General features: G+C 35.7%; 2 protein-coding genes across 2 annotated transcripts; both read right to left on the bottom strand.

The window, feature by feature from the left end:
• Positions 1 to 2,843: 2,843 nt before the first annotated feature.
• Positions 2,844 to 7,588, bottom strand: LOC148999897 (wall-associated receptor kinase 2-like). The gene is given in 4 exon segments (XM_089140677.1): positions 2,844 to 3,441; positions 3,443 to 4,230; positions 5,941 to 6,135; positions 6,642 to 7,588. Coding segments are annotated over 4 exon segments (2,235 nt in total). The 5' UTR covers positions 7,543 to 7,588; the 3' UTR covers positions 2,844 to 3,090.
• A 2,802-nt stretch (positions 7,589 to 10,390) lies between these two features.
• Positions 10,391 to 15,182, bottom strand: LOC148999896 (wall-associated receptor kinase 2-like). Its single transcript, XM_089140971.1, has 3 exons — positions 14,232 to 15,182; positions 13,476 to 13,670; positions 10,391 to 11,783 (listed from the first exon to the last, which is right to left on the bottom strand). Exons 1-3 carry the CDS (start codon positions 15,127 to 15,129, stop codon positions 10,645 to 10,647), a joined length of 2,232 nt encoding a protein of 743 aa, XP_088997097.1. The 5' UTR covers positions 15,130 to 15,182; the 3' UTR covers positions 10,391 to 10,644.
• Positions 15,183 to 15,713: the final 531 nt, after the last annotated feature.

Raw genomic sequence — 15,713 nt, 5'->3', positions numbered from 1 at the left:
CATAAGCTTGAGATGAAGTGGCGGCTAGGATATCCCTAATAATTAGGAAGAAAGTCTATAACTTAGTGCCTCACATATGGCTATTCTTTGACAACAAAATTTAAAAAATAAAAATAATAAGAGAAGGAAAAACATGAAGTAGAAAGGAGAAAGGGGAGAGGAAGAGTTAAAAGAGAGGGACTGTACATATTGGGTGATCAGAAGTTTGTTTGATGGAGATGGACCTAGGAGGTGGTTTAAGAACCTTCAATTTTTATGTTTACAACTAAGTTCAGCATGGATTAATAGAAGGGTTTCGGGTTGCTCAAGTTCTGTTTTGATATCATGTTGACTTTTTTTTATTTTAGTTTTTGGTTTCCTCCCCCAGTGGTTTTGAAATATCTTAAACACATGTAGGGGCTAATCATGTTATATTGAAGAAACCTAAAATCAATTTCAGTTTTTGGGATTTTGTGTTGAGAGAAAGAGGCTTCCCTCATTTAATTTATGGTCAGGCTGGAAGAAGTGAAGGTAAGAGTCAGTGGAATTTTATGCTGACCATTTCTGACAATAAATCATTTTTCTTGTAGATGAGTGACACATGTCCATAAGTAAGATCTAAGGGTTAAGATTAGATTTGAAAGATATAAATTTAATTTAATTCCACCCCTTAATTCTGACATAAGGACATTTATTATGCGTCCATAAAGAAATGAATGGTCCATTTCTTTGTGATGAGAAATTAACAGGATGAAAATCCCGACTTTCAACCTCAATTCTAAAAGCTTGGGTTTATATTTGTGGTGTAAATGGTGCACAATTTGATGATTTATGTAAATGGAAACAGATTCTTTCTCATTAATAAAAAATAAAAAAAAAAAGTTTTGTTAATACTGTTGGTTTTTATGATATGATCACAAAACAATACTTTTGAAATTAATGATGAAATCTGCGTTTTCTGGAAAGAGGCTTCTGGGAAAAATTTGTCATCAAGGTAAGGTAAGGTAAAGATTTTCATTTGTGGTTGTTAGGAGTGTCTTTGAGTTTTGAAGATTCCATTTCGATGAATAGTTTGTCCATGAATTTTGAAGATTCCATTTCAAAGGCTCACATTCAAATTGTTAATATCTCCCAATGCATAGAACCGATTTTGATGAATCAAGCATTGTCTTGTGAAGGTCTTGTATGTACTTCATATCTAAGGAAATATATGTCCAAAAATTTGTCAAAATTTTATATGCAGATACGTACAAGATCACCAATTGCAACAAAAGTGTTTTGTTCCAATTAGTTAGCAGATACTGAAGATAATTGCAGCAGAAGCAAATAGTTATTTCTCAAAAGTTGCCAGTTTTGGGAAAAAATTGTGTAGCTCAAAAATGGTTTCATATAGTTACTGTAACGCTTTTTGGCTCTACTTGAACAATTTAAGAAATCAAAAATGAATTATCAAACAATAGTTTTATTCTTTTCATTTTATAATGTTGGTACATATGATGCTAGTGAGCTTATGTACATATGTACGTATCTGTGGATTGCTAGGAATGATATACTATTTGAGAGAAATCCTTGGAGACTTGTAAAAGTGTTTCAATGAACACAAAAAATGTGGGCTGAATTCTGGACTTCAGGCATTTCAACTCAATAGGCCTCTAAAGCGTTCTCAATTATTCTGTTTTTCTTTCTTTGTCTTTTTTTGATTCTATATTACTTTTTTGCTCTCATCCCAATCAACCTTGATCAGCTCCTACCAATGAAAATTTTGGTTGCATTACTTTGGCTCATTTTTTTTTTTTTTTTTTTTTTTTTTTTTTTTTTTTTTATATTTTTTGAAAAAAATATATCCTTCAATAATTTACTTCAATGTGAAGCATAATAATGGTGCTGGTTTTGCTATGAGAGAGGTCCCTTTCAAATATCTTAAAATGTGCCTTACTGTAGACCAATGATCAAGAGTGGAAATAAACATAAATTGGCAAACATTTTAATAGCAAACTGAATATATGGTCGAGTCATAGTAGCATACTGAAGAGCCCCAACAATGCTATGGTAGAGTGTTGGATCGTCCATTAATTCCCAAGTGAATTTACTCATTTTTTTTTTCCATGGTAAGACCAGTTGAGATAGGCTTGTAGTATAACATATTTGTCCATTTAAGAAATCCTAGATATATTGAGTTGAGAGACATGAATACTGATGAGCACATTTATGTGTGAAATCTTAGGACATAATGCATGCATTTTACACACTTTGAGGGGTGCTACCTTGAGTTTTATGTTGTTTTTACTGATTTTATGAATTTTTAGGACTTTAGCGAATATCTGGAGTTTTACGTGGTTTGATTATTCAGTGCAACCTACATCCATGGGACTGATGATTATTGCTTCACTGTATCTGATTGAGTTAAAAGATTACATATATATACAAGAGTCCTTGTACACCAAAGTCTAGGACTCTTACACTCTAGAGTTCTATTTACACAAAGCTAGGTATTAGGTTTTACATAGTCTGTCTCTTGTGTGTTTGAGATAAAGTACAACTCTGAGTGTGCATTTGTTATTGAGATAATGCGGCCTTTTGAAGACCTTGAGGTGTTTAAGGTGAAGAGGGATTATGGGTCTTCGACGAGAGAGGATGATTTGCAGCTGAAGTAGTTGGTTTGGCCTGGGCTGTAGAGAGACTTCCAACTTCGGGTGGAAGCAGTAAAGGTTCTTTCAAAAAAACACCTTGATGGGTGGAAATAAGGCAGTGGCTAGGGCCACTGTTGGTTCGCCATGGTTGCATGTGTGTTGCCAGAAATATCCTTAACAATATTTCTAATTTTTATTTTAAAAAAAAATGTTATGGTAGATCACCCAACAGTATTATAATGAAGGGCAGAAATTTCAATGGTAACATTATCAAAAGTTACGTACATAAATACATAGACCAAATAAAATATCAATGAAGACTACAAGCTATAGCTTCCAAATTGTGATTATTTCTCACACATGATTACCATATCACACCATACAATAAAAATAGATCCAGTCATTTAAAAAAAAAAAACTGACAAGTAGAAAGTATAAATTACCATTATTATTTTCACAAAGATCATAATCAAGGAAGCTATTACCAATTACCCATATGATCAAGAGCTGGATCAAAAGAGCTCGAGGATTGTCCACCTAGAGAAATGTCAGTCTCTTCCAAAATATGTTGTGATTTTTGTTGCTCATAAATCATCTTCACAGAATCAAGTTCCTTTGCAACTTCCTTCATTGTAGGCCTGTCTTCCCTTTTATCTTCTAGGCAGTTTCTTGCAATCTCAGCAACTATCAGAAACTGTTGGCTATTCCCATCATCATCTTTTATTCGATCATCAAGGATATGAAAAAGATTCCCATTTTTCACTGAAGATGTAAAAAACTTTGCAAGAACTGTCCATTCTCCGGATTCATCCAAAAAGATTGGTTTCTTTCCTAGTTAAAAGCTCTGCTAGAACAACTCCAAAGCTGTAAACATCACTTTTATCAGTTAGTTGGTCTGTAGGCCAACATTCTAGGTCTAAGTATCCATAAGTCCCCTGAATTACTGTTGTTTTTTGAGTTTGATCTAGAGGAACCAATCTTGAAGCTCCAAAATCAGATACTTTAGCACTATATTTGTCATCTAGTAGTATGTTAGCAGACTTCACATCCCTATGAAAGATAGGATCTGAATGAGAGGAATGCAAATAAGCCAATGCATCTGCAGTTTCTGTTGCAATTCTTAATCGATCCTCCCATGAAAAAGTAATTGATGCCTTTTTCTCACTATGGATCAGTTGTTCGAGGGTTCCATTGGAGATGAACTCATAAACTAACAAAGGAACTTCTGTCTCTAGGCAACAACCCAAGAGCTTCACCACATGCCTGTGATTGATTTGAGAGAGGATGTCAACTTCATTTATAAACTGTATAATCTGGCTTTGATCCATAATTTTGGATTTCTTAATAGCAACACTTTTTTCACCGGGTAGGATTCCCCTATATACTGTGCCAAACCCTCCTTCACCAAGTATTTGACTCCGATCGAAGTTCTTGGTTGCCCTCTTCAACTCTTTTATGGTGAAAATCTTGGCAATATCTTTGACCCCTTTATATGATGCTATTTGTTGTTGTAACAACATACCTCCATTTTGTTTGAAGAATTTAAGTAGACGTCTTTTCTTAATTGCCCAGCATATAAACAAAATAAAGCTAGGAAGAGCTATGGTGCACACACCGACTCCTGCAAAAATAAGAAATATATGTTGACCTTTTACACCTTTGGTGGCTAAGAGATGAAGAAAATGACCAAAAGAGAAATGTGTATGCATTAATGGACTGCAACTTGAGGGGTACCCGACTATGAGAAATTGAGACAATAGATTCCCATGTGTAGCCAAGTATAGAATTTCAGGCACTTTGAAATGATTAGTTGTCGTGCACTCATGGGGGGAGGGGGTCTTTGGAGCAAAGGTTAAGGGTTTTTTTTCCACTACATATGCTATAAATACAGCTCTTGGGTTTTGAGATGGGGTAGAAAAACATCATAGAGCTGTATTCCATTTCTTTTAGCTTCATAATGACCATTACACAGCTTTGTCTTGGACGTTGCACTCCCATAAGGCTTGTCTTTTATGTATGCATTTCCATTTTCATGTTCTCATAATGTTGACCTATATGTAAGATTGTTTTATCAAAGTTTGGAATTATTCTAGTCCTTTGTTGTTATTCTTTTGTATACATCCTATGGCGGAATCCTCAACTCATATCTTACGACCGCTTGAATATCCACTTTAACCCTCTCTTCTCAGGACAGGTGGTACCACTACCACTATGGCTAAATAGGTCTAAATGATTTTAGATTTATATTGCTACAGGTCTCTATTACCCACTTGACTTTTTCTTTTTTTGTCACTTCTTCAGATTTATAGTAAAATCAGCATAGAGCTTTTCTATGGATGTAGCCTAGAGGTGAATCATGTAAATCTTATCTTGTACATGTGTGTTTTCACCCTTTTTACATTCTCGTTCTGTTGACCCCCTTCGAAAGATTGTTTGGTCATAGTTTGAAGTCATTCCAATCCTTTTATTGTTCCTTATGCATCCTACTGGCAAAGTCCCTCAACTCAAATCTAACCACCACTGAATACCCCTTAAACCTTGTTTCTTAGGACATTCGTATGGCAATTTCTAAATTGGTCTAATATTGCATTTTAGGTTAATGTTGGTGTAACTTTCTAAATTCCCATTTCATTGTGCCTTGACTATGTTGTTGCAGTTCAGGTCTACAGTTAGGGGTGGAGCCATAATTTAACATTGGGGGGAGGGGGGGGGTTCAGGGTGAGAAAATGATTACAAAATCCTTCTTCCGTTCTTTGGCCTTGGTAATGGTGAATTGTACACCTTGGTGTCTACAAATTTGTCCAATACCCTAAAAGCTAATTGTTAACAATGACCTCTCTCTCTCCATTATATTGACTCTTAAGAACATTTTCCAATACAAGTGCCGATATTTCACATATGGAAAGAGGGCTAGAGGGGTCTCCCTAGGAAAATCTCAAAAAATAGGCAGTTGAGGGGGGGGGGGGGGAGGGTCATGGCCCCTAGCCTAGATAAAGCTTTGTGTTGTATGCAGTAGTATATAATCATCTGAGGTTGGGAGCAAGCAGGATGGGATGTAAAAGAGAAGAAAAGGAAAAATGTGAAAATTGCCTCCTAAAAACTAATAAAACCAGGTTAGGGTACCTGATGTAATTCTTAAATTTTAAGAAAAATACATGTAGAAAAACAAGATATAAAGATCTAGACAAAAAGAAAAAAAGAAAAAGAAGATTGTGATGGAGATAGACAATTTCCTCACCAAAAAGCAAAAAAATGTTTTTTTTTTGAGGGGGTGTAAAAAAGCAAAAGAAATGCAATAATGGATCACATTTGAGAGAGAAAAGATATATACCTGCAATAATGGGTATGATATTGCTATTCTTACACCTGCTTCCTTTTCTGTGTGCACCATAAAGAGAAGTTCCACTTTTCCAACCATCACCGTGATACCCCAATGGACAATAGCAACTGTAACTTCCAACACTGTTCTTGCATTTAGCATTTTCACTGCAGTTATGAAGATTTGCGACCTTACATTCATCCACATCTTCATCATCATCATCATCATCATCAAATCCAATCCAGCAGCAAAAACAGCAAAAAAAATTGTTTGTCAGTGTTAGCTATTTACCAAACAGTAGAATTTGTTAGAAAAGCAATGCAGAAGCCCACATAAAAGGCGAGATGTGTGTGCTTCATCTGAAAGTTACATCCACAGTGAAGCAAAGATGGTGTTAGGAGAAAAACAGATATGATTAGCTGTTTTCTACCCTTCTCAACCCCCTTTTTGAGGCTATAAGTATAGAATAGGTGAGAATCCTAGTTTAGAATAAGAATACCAAAACAGCAAAGACATGACTTCCAAACAATTTAGGTTCCAACTAGTCATATCGAAGAACTCGAAATTCCTTAATCAGCAATGGCATGGCCAATGTAGGAAAATGGCTAGCCAGATGTGCTCAGACCGTTAAATGAACAATAGAACATTTTACATGATGAAAATTAGTCTTCACCACAACAGAGAGATAGGGTTGGTTTACATGGATGGCTTACCTTGGCATCCATCTTCAAGGTAAGGGTTTCCCTGATAACCTTTTGAACAAACACAGCTGTAGCCAATACCATTCTTGGAGACAACACACTCACTTCTATTTCCAACGCATGCATAGGTAGTCTGGTTTTTCACAGCTTCTTCACAAGTCTTCAGTTCAATTGCCCAGTCAAAGACAACAGGAACAGATTGCGCATCGTCTATTATATATTTAGGAGTGAAGTTGGAGAGATAGGAGTTTGAGAATTCGAACCAGTCAGTTTGAACGATGAAACCATAGCTGCAGGGATTGAAATCAAAGACCCTTGTATCATTCTTATAACTGTCAATAGTCAAATTGAAGCTTGCAAAGCCCTTTGGAACTGAGGTCTGACAACAACCTATACCGGAGCAGGAGCCATTGATCACATCTGTCTTATTAACGCAAAGCATGTTACACCCACTCATAAATGACCGGCCATTGTAACCGGTGATTGTTGCGTTGGCGTCACACCCCAGAGCTGTGAACTTGTTCGCAGTGTCAGAGACAGTGAATAAGCTGTCGTTGGTAGAAGTTGCAGAGACCCAGTTCCGACGAGTGGAGTTACCAAGCTTGTTGTAGCAGTGATAACTTACAGCAGAGAGTTGAGTCATTTGGCCTTCAAATGACATATTGATGATCTCCACGTTTGTTCGTTTGATCAGTTTTGGAGGCTTGGAGTTATGGTTGCAGAACAATCGAAAATCTGAATTATAAAAACACGATTCATCTTCTCCCAATAAGCCAAAGGGGTAGGGAACTTGGATATCACCACATTTAGAAGTGCAATTGGGCTTTGTCGATGGCAAACTTGATGTTACCATGTCTTGCCATAACAGGAAGGTGAAGAGGAACTGAAGCAACCTCAAGAGAAGAGTTTTCATGGCTTAGTTTCTTTTCAGTTCCTCATCTGCTTCATCACTAGCTATGTTAATTGTTTAGGGCTTTAATGGAGGGGGAGGAGAGAGAGAGAGAGAGAGAAGAATCTTTTCTTTTTACTTTTGGGAGTGCTTGATTAATTGATTTAGACACTCAGTCTTCCACTCAGTCTTCTCAAGTCATCAGGATAAATTATTGAGGCTTAGATTCTTTTCAGTTCCTCATTTTCTTCACCACCAGCCATGTTATTTGTTTAGGGCTTTAATGAAGGAGGGAGGGAGAGAGAAGAATCTTTTCTTTTTTCTTTTGGGAGTGCTTGACTCAGGCACTTAATCTTCTCAAGTCATTCGGATAAATTAAACTAATTAATAGAGTAATAGAAACTTTGAACCTTATTTTCCTCTTATTTTTCTAGATAAAGAGTGTACTTATGGTAGAAGGGCAGTGTGAATGCATGTCTTTCAGGTGAAAAGATAAGGTAGAAGGGTAGTAGCAACGGTTCCACAAGTCATCAAATATATGATTAAGAAAGTTAAAGTATGTAAAGCATGTAAAACGCTAGTCCAATTGCAAGTTAATTCCCATAATCTTTTATTCAATTATTTTCATACTGTGGACACACTTTTAATTTTATAAAGAAATGCCAATATTGTTAACAAAGTTGTGTAAAAAATACATGCAGAAAATATCCAGAGGCTTTGTCCATGGCTGAACAAAATGGTTTACCATTAAGAAGAAGAACAGAAACAATCCTAATCTTTTTCTACTCCCATCTTAATCTGTTGAGAGACTATAAACTTACCTTAGTACTCTTGTTGGCACTATAATTCTTTTCCAGTCACCTAATCAAGATTGTTGAAACTATATACTTCTCCGAGTAATACTAACAATTGTCATACAACCATTGCAATCAATGAGGTACTAAGCCTAATAAGATAAGGCTAGAGTACCATATCAAGATTTCATCTACATAGAACATCACTTGAAATCAACTTTGGAGTACCTTCAACTATTGAACTATGCAGAATCTTTGAACCCTCATGACGAGTGGTGCTAATATATATCTTCTGTCTATTGCACTTGTGGCTTTGTTAATCACAAATACAATAATTTGCATGGGCAATCAGCTACCAAAAACATGCATAGACTATTAGGCTCTTGCATGTCAATCTGACTATTCCCAACAACTTTCCTGTATATATCCAACCATGTCCGATTATCCATATTTAAGTGGTACAGCGAAGTATCATCATTAAGTTTCCTCTTCATGGCATAGTCTCAAACAATAAGGTTACCATAGGATAAATTATTCTTGATCCAGTTAGAGTACAGGGGGATGGAGCAATGGCTTGATTCGTCATTCCTGTTGAAGTATTTGAATCATACCTAATTTATGTTCTAATACTGTCTAACTTGAGTTTCAAGCATGGTCACCTTCATAATTTTTGTTTGAAATCTCATATTCTCTTTTGCATAGGAGGCATGGAAGTGTGTATCTTCCATATTCAACCATCATAGGTTATATTTAACTTTAAATAAAACAAGAGAAAATTACACTGGCACCTAAAAATGAAGGCCTTCAAGTACTGACACCCTACTTTATATTTAAAAAGCACAGAGATCCTAAAATTGAATTTTTATTGGATATATTTGTTAAATTTATCATTGTAAATAGTAAAATCATTGCTTATTTTTTTTAAAGAAAAATCTCTATAATAAACCGTGTCTAAAAGGTTTTCAGTGACAAATTAGACAAATATATTCAATGAAAATCTAATTTTAGGTCATTTGTGCTTTTTAAACATAAAGTGAGTTGTCAGTACTTTAACACCCCATTTTGGGGTGTCAGTACAATTTGTTCATAAAACAATTATAAAATTATTATTTTTGAGCTTATCTTGCTTCTTCTTCTTTTTCTCCTTTCTTTTTATTTTTATTTTTATCACAACTTTCATAAATTATTGAAAACATTCAACAGAATGGATCACCAATCCAACCATAAATTATTGTGAAAAGCAAGTTAGGCTATTGTAACCCTTATGATGTATTCCTATATAAAAGGTGAATGAGTAATATCATATTAATCTCTTTTTCTTTTTGGGTAAAAAGTTATATCACATAAATTATGTAGACCAATAAAACAAGCTACCTAAAGTGCTATTTTGACATAATATTTGGATGGTGGAAGGCAAGTGGAATCCAAAGGAATAAAGGAAAGTATAAAAGATTAGAATACTTTATTGATTGAAGAAAATTTCAAAAAAAAGTTATGGATGGGGTTGTTTGATGTCCTACAATTTTATTGAATATTTTTATGGTACGTCTTCTTGAATGAATTTATTTTAATGGATCGTTCTCTTTCAATTGAAATGGATTTAGAAATTTTGGCCAAAAAATAAATTTAGAAATATAAGAATTGTATTACAGGTTGGGCCCAAGCCTAACAAAGCATAATATGAAGGACTTCCATAAATGAATAGAGTAACTACGATTTTATGAGCCCATCTTATGAGAATATATTACTGGGGATAATTTAAATAAAATTATGAGGACTTTCAGAACTAAGTTGGATGAGAAGGCTTTACTTGCTTTGAAATTCTCTAATTTTAACTATATGACTTTCTGATAACTTATCATTATCAGAGCTACTCTAGAACAAGCTCCAATATAAATATTCCTTACTTTATCCATCCTAGTTTTACCAGTCATCTTTTTTAACATCCTCATTTTTATAATACTGAATTTATTTATATGATGCTTCTTAACAATGTAATACTATGCATCATACATCACAAATAATCATACTATATAGCTATAATTTTTATTTTTTGATAAAGATATTCTTGTAATAGATCAACAATCAATGTACAGCTAAGGGCGAAAAATGCAATGGTAAAATTCTCACAAGTTACATAACCACTAGAATACATAGCACAGATAAAATCTCAACGAAAACCATAAGTTGAAGCTTCCAAACTGTGACTAATTCTCACATGATTACTATATCACACCATAAAATAAATATAGATCCAGTCATTTCAAACAAACTGACAAACACAGAACATGCATTACCATTATCATTTTCACAAAGATCATAATGAACAAAGCTATTTCCAATTATCCATTTCAAGAGCTGGATCAAAAGAGTTCGTGGACTGTCCACCTAGAGAAATGTCAGTCTCTTCCACAATATGTTGTGATGTTGGTTGCTCATAAGTCATCTTCAAAGAATCAAGTTCCTTTGCAACTTCCTTCATTGCAGGCCTATCTTCCCTTCTATCCTCCAGGCAGTTTCTTGCAATCTCAGCAACTATCAAAAATTGTTGGCTATTCTCATCATCATCTTTTATTCGATCATCAAGAATAGGAAAGAGATTCCCATTTTTCACTGAAGATGTAAAAACCCTTGCAAGAACTAGCCGTTCCCCAGATCCATCCAAAAAGATTGGATTTTTCCCAGTTAAAAGCTCTGCTAGAACAACTCCAAAGCTGTAAACATCACTTTTATCAGTTAGTTGGCCAGTAGGCCAACATTCTGGGTCTAAGTATCCATAGGTCCCTTGAATTGCTGTTGTCTTTTGAGTTTGATCCAAAGGAACCAATCTTGAAGCTCCAAAGTCGGATACTTTAGCGCTGTATTTGTCATCCAGTAGTATATTAGAAGACTTTACATCCCTATGAAAGATAGGAATTGAATGAGAAGAGTGCAGATAAGCCAGTGCATCTGCAGTTTCTGCTGCAATTCTTAATCGATTCTCCCATGAAAAAGTAGTTGATGCTTTTTTCTCACCATGGATCAATTGGTAGAGAGTTCCATTGGAGATGAACTCATAAACTAACAAAGGAACTTCTGTCTCTAGGCAACAACCCAAGAGTTTCACCACATGCCTGTGATTGATCTGAGAGAGAATGTCAACCTCATTTATAAACTGTATAATCTGGGTTTGATCCATAATTTTGGATTTCTTAATGGCAACAATTTTTTCTCCAGGTAAGATTCCCCGATATACTGTGCCAAACCCACCTTCGCCGAGTATTTGCTTCCGATCGAAGTTTTTGGTTGCCCTCTTCAGCTCTTTTATGGTGAAAATCTTGGCAATATCTTTGACCCCTTTGTATGAAGCTATTTGTTGTTGTAACAACATACCTCCATTTTGTTTGAAGAATTTAAGTAGACGTCTTTTCTTAATTGCCCAGTATATAAACAAAATGAAGCAAGGTAGAGCTATGGTGCATACACCGACTCCTGCAAAAATTAGAAATAGATGTTGATCTTTTGCACCTTAATTTGGTGGCTAAGAGTTTAAAAAAATGTGTATGCATTCATGGTTACCACCTGACCTCCAAAGTAGAGAGAAAGAAAGGGTGAGAAGGGGCGACCGCGGGGGGTTGTTGAAGATCCCAATCTAGCCAGGAGATTCCAATTGGAAAGATCCAATTTGACTCTAAAAGAACCCCATACTCTTTTAGATGCCAAATTGTAAACATATAAGATATTTTAGATTGCATATACTACCCCAAAGTAGCAAACAACGATGTACGGTGTGTTTGGAGGGAAATACGTAATTTGTTCATTAAAAAAGGGTTTACTTTATTTTATTTTTTGGGCAAGGCCCACATTATTTAGAGGTGTTCCTAGGATTATTATTATTATTATTTTAATAGTGTAGGTGGGGAAGGGGAGTATTAGGAGCAAGATTAGGGTTTTTAACTTCTAAGTTACAAATGCAACTCTTGGCTTTTGAGATATGGTGGACAAACATCTTAGAGCTGTATTTTGATTTCTTCAGCTTCAGAGCGAGCATTGCATAGCTTTGCTCTAGACATAGCATCTGGGTGAATCATGTTATTCTTGTCTTTTACATGTGCATTTCCATTTTTAATTCTCATCATGTTGACCTATAAGTAAGAGTGTTTTATCACAGTTTGGAATTATTCTAGTAATTTATTGTTGTTCCTTTGTGTACATCTTATGGCAAAATTCCTCAACCTATATTTGACCAACTTGAGTATCCACTTTAACCCTCTCTTTTTAGGACAGGTAGTACCTCTATGGCTAAATGATCTAAAGGATTTTAGGTTTATATTGCTGCAAGTTTCTTTTACCCACTTAATTTTTTCTTCATTGTGTCACTTCTTCTTCCGATTATAGTGAAACTATCACAAGACTTTGTTGTGGATGTAGCCTTGAGATGAATCATGTAAATCTTATCTCGTACATGTGTGTTTCTTTATTTACATTCTCGTTGTTTTGCCAACCCCCTTCCGTACTATTATTTGGTCAGCGTTTGGAGTTATTCCAGTCCTTTGTTGTTGTTCCTTACTATACATCCTAATGGGGAAGTCCCTCAACTCATGTCTGACCATGACTTGAATACCCATTTTAACCCTCTTTTTCTGAAGACATTTCTATGGCAATGACTGAATGGGTCCAACACTGAATTTTTCGTTAATATTGGTGCAATTTTCTTCTTCCCACATTTCATTGTTTCTTGAGTGTGTTGTTGTAGTTGAGATATGCAATAGTGATCATATGAGGTTGGGAGTGAGTGGGTAGGATGTAAAAGAGTAGAACAGAAAAAATTGGACCACCAAAGGGCTGGCTAAATATTTAATGACCAAAAGTTTTGGTGAAGAAATCATACAGTCGACTCTTCTTGGTGGGTATATATATATAATAGTCCCCCATGGAAATTTCCTTCTACTAAAAAAAGAAAAGCTGACAAATTATCATTCTCTCTTGACAACTAATGAAGCCAGGGTTAGGGGTACCTAGTGTAATTCTCAAATTTTAAGAATAATAGATGTAGTTTTCCACAACTTGAGGGAATATATGTAATTTGCTCAAGATATAATAGATGTAGTGGAAATAGATAACTAAAGCAAAAGATAGGTAGATGCAATGATGGATGATATTGGAGAGATAAAAGATAGATACCTGCAATAATGGGTATGATATTGCTATTCTTACACCCGCTTCCTTTTCTTGGTGCACCATAAAGAGAAGTTCCAGTTTTCCAACCATCACCATGATAGCCCAATGGACAGTAGCACTTGTAGCCTCCAACACTGTTCTTACATTTAGCATTCTCACTGCAGTTATGAATACTTGCAACCTTACATTCATCCACATCTTCATGATCATCATCATCATCAAATTCAATGCAGCACCAACAATAACAGCAAACAAGATTGTCTGTTAGTGTTCAGCTATTTACCAAACACCATATAATTGCTTAGAAAAACAATTTTAAAGCACATTAAAAAGAGATTTACGTGGCTCATATGAAGGTTACATCCATCGTTGAACAGAGATGCTGTATCACTATAAAGAAGAAAAACAGAGGCCACTAGTCATTTTCTACTCTTCTCAACTCGCTTTTAGAGACTTATTAGGGTAGAAAAGGTGAAAACTCTTTTTAAACAAAAGGATCAAAATGCCCTTATAACCAAAACGTCTAAATCAACAAGATAAGACCTCCAAACAATTTGGAGCCCAACACCAGTCATTTGGAAGAACTTGAAATTCTGAAGGAACCCATAGCCTAATTGGCAAAGACCAACGTGAAAAAACGACTACCCAGATATATTTAGGCCATGAAACTGAGCCCTGAAACATTTTACATTATGACAATTAGTTTTCACCACCCAGAAGTGATTAGAGAGATATGAGAGGTTTATATGGATGGCTTACCTTGGCATCCGTCTTGAAGATAGGGGTTTCCGAAATAACCTTTAGAACAGGTACAGCTGTAGCCAATACCATTCTTCGAGACAACACACTCACTTCTATTTCCGACGCATGCATAGGTAGTCTTGTTTTTCACAGCCTCTTCACAAGTCTTTAGTTCAATTGCCCAGTCAAAGACAACAGGAACACTTGGCACCTGATTTTGTATATATTTAGAAGTGAAGTTGGAGAGATATGCGGTCGAGAATTTGAACCAGTCAGTTTGAACGATGAAACCATAGCTGCAGGGATTGAAATCAAAGATCCCTTTGTGATTTTGATAACTGTCAACACTCAAATTGAAGCTTGCAAAGCCCTTTGGAACTGAGGTCTGACAACAACCTATGCCGGAACAAGTGCCATTGATCACATCTGTCTTATTGACGCAAAGCATATTACACCCACTCATAAATGACCGGCCATTATAACCGTCGATTGTTGCTTTGGTGTCGCAACCCAGAGCTGTGAACTTGTTCTCAGTGTCTGAGACTGTGAATAAGCTGTCGTTGGTAGCTGTGGAAGCAATCTCGGCCCATTCAGTGGAGTTTCCAAGCTTGTCGTAGCAGTCGTAACTTACACTAGAGACTACAGTCATTTGCCCTTCAAATGACATACTGATTATCTCCATGTTGTCGCCCATGATCACTTTTGGAGGCTTGGAGCTGTGGTTGCAGAATAGTCGAAAATCTTGATTGTAAAAACAAGCTTCATCATCTCCCAAGCCAAAGGGGTACGGAACCACAATATCACCACAATGAGAAGTGCAATTGGGCTTTTTCCGTGGCAACCTTGACGTTGCCACATCTTGCCACAACACGAAGGTGAAGAAGAAGGGAAGCAACCTCAGGAGAGGCGTATTCATGGCTTAGCTTCTTCCCTAGTTGATTTTATCAGTTCCTTGAGTGCTCCTCTGCTTCAATACCAGCTATGTTTTTTATGGGTTAATGAGTTCAAGGCTTCAATAAAGGAGGAAACAGAAGAATCTTTTCCTTTTTCTTTTCCAGAGTGCTTGACTTTTAACCTCATCCCACCAAAAAAAAAAACAAAAAAAGACTTTTAACCTCTCATGCATCAGTCTTCTCAAGTCCCTATTTGCTTTCTTCTTATTTTTCCAGATAAAGATTAGTACTCCCAATTTTATATTTTCAATATATGATAGAATGGTGGTGTGAATGAATGTCTTTCACGTGAAAAGAGAAGGTAGGTGTGAACTTGGAGATAAACTAATACATGCTGAGTTGATTGTGTTCATTACTCATTTACTTGTAGCATTTTCTGTAATAAATTTGCATTACTAATACAATTTTACTTGTCTCAAAAGGGGGGGGGGAATCTTCTGTTTCTACCTTGAGTAGATTTTTCATTGATGACTGATCCACTATTGTGAATATTTCATTCAAGAATTAATAGATATTGGTTTTGCACTGCTTGAAGCGTACATGAATA

Source organism: Hakea prostrata, chromosome 11 (assembly GCF_041222555.1).
Source record: "Hakea prostrata isolate BN-2017 chromosome 11, UWA_Hpros_2, whole genome shotgun sequence".
Classification (NCBI taxonomy): domain Eukaryota; kingdom Viridiplantae; phylum Streptophyta; class Magnoliopsida; order Proteales; family Proteaceae; genus Hakea; species Hakea prostrata.
This window is presented reverse-complemented; position numbering and strand designations above follow the sequence as displayed.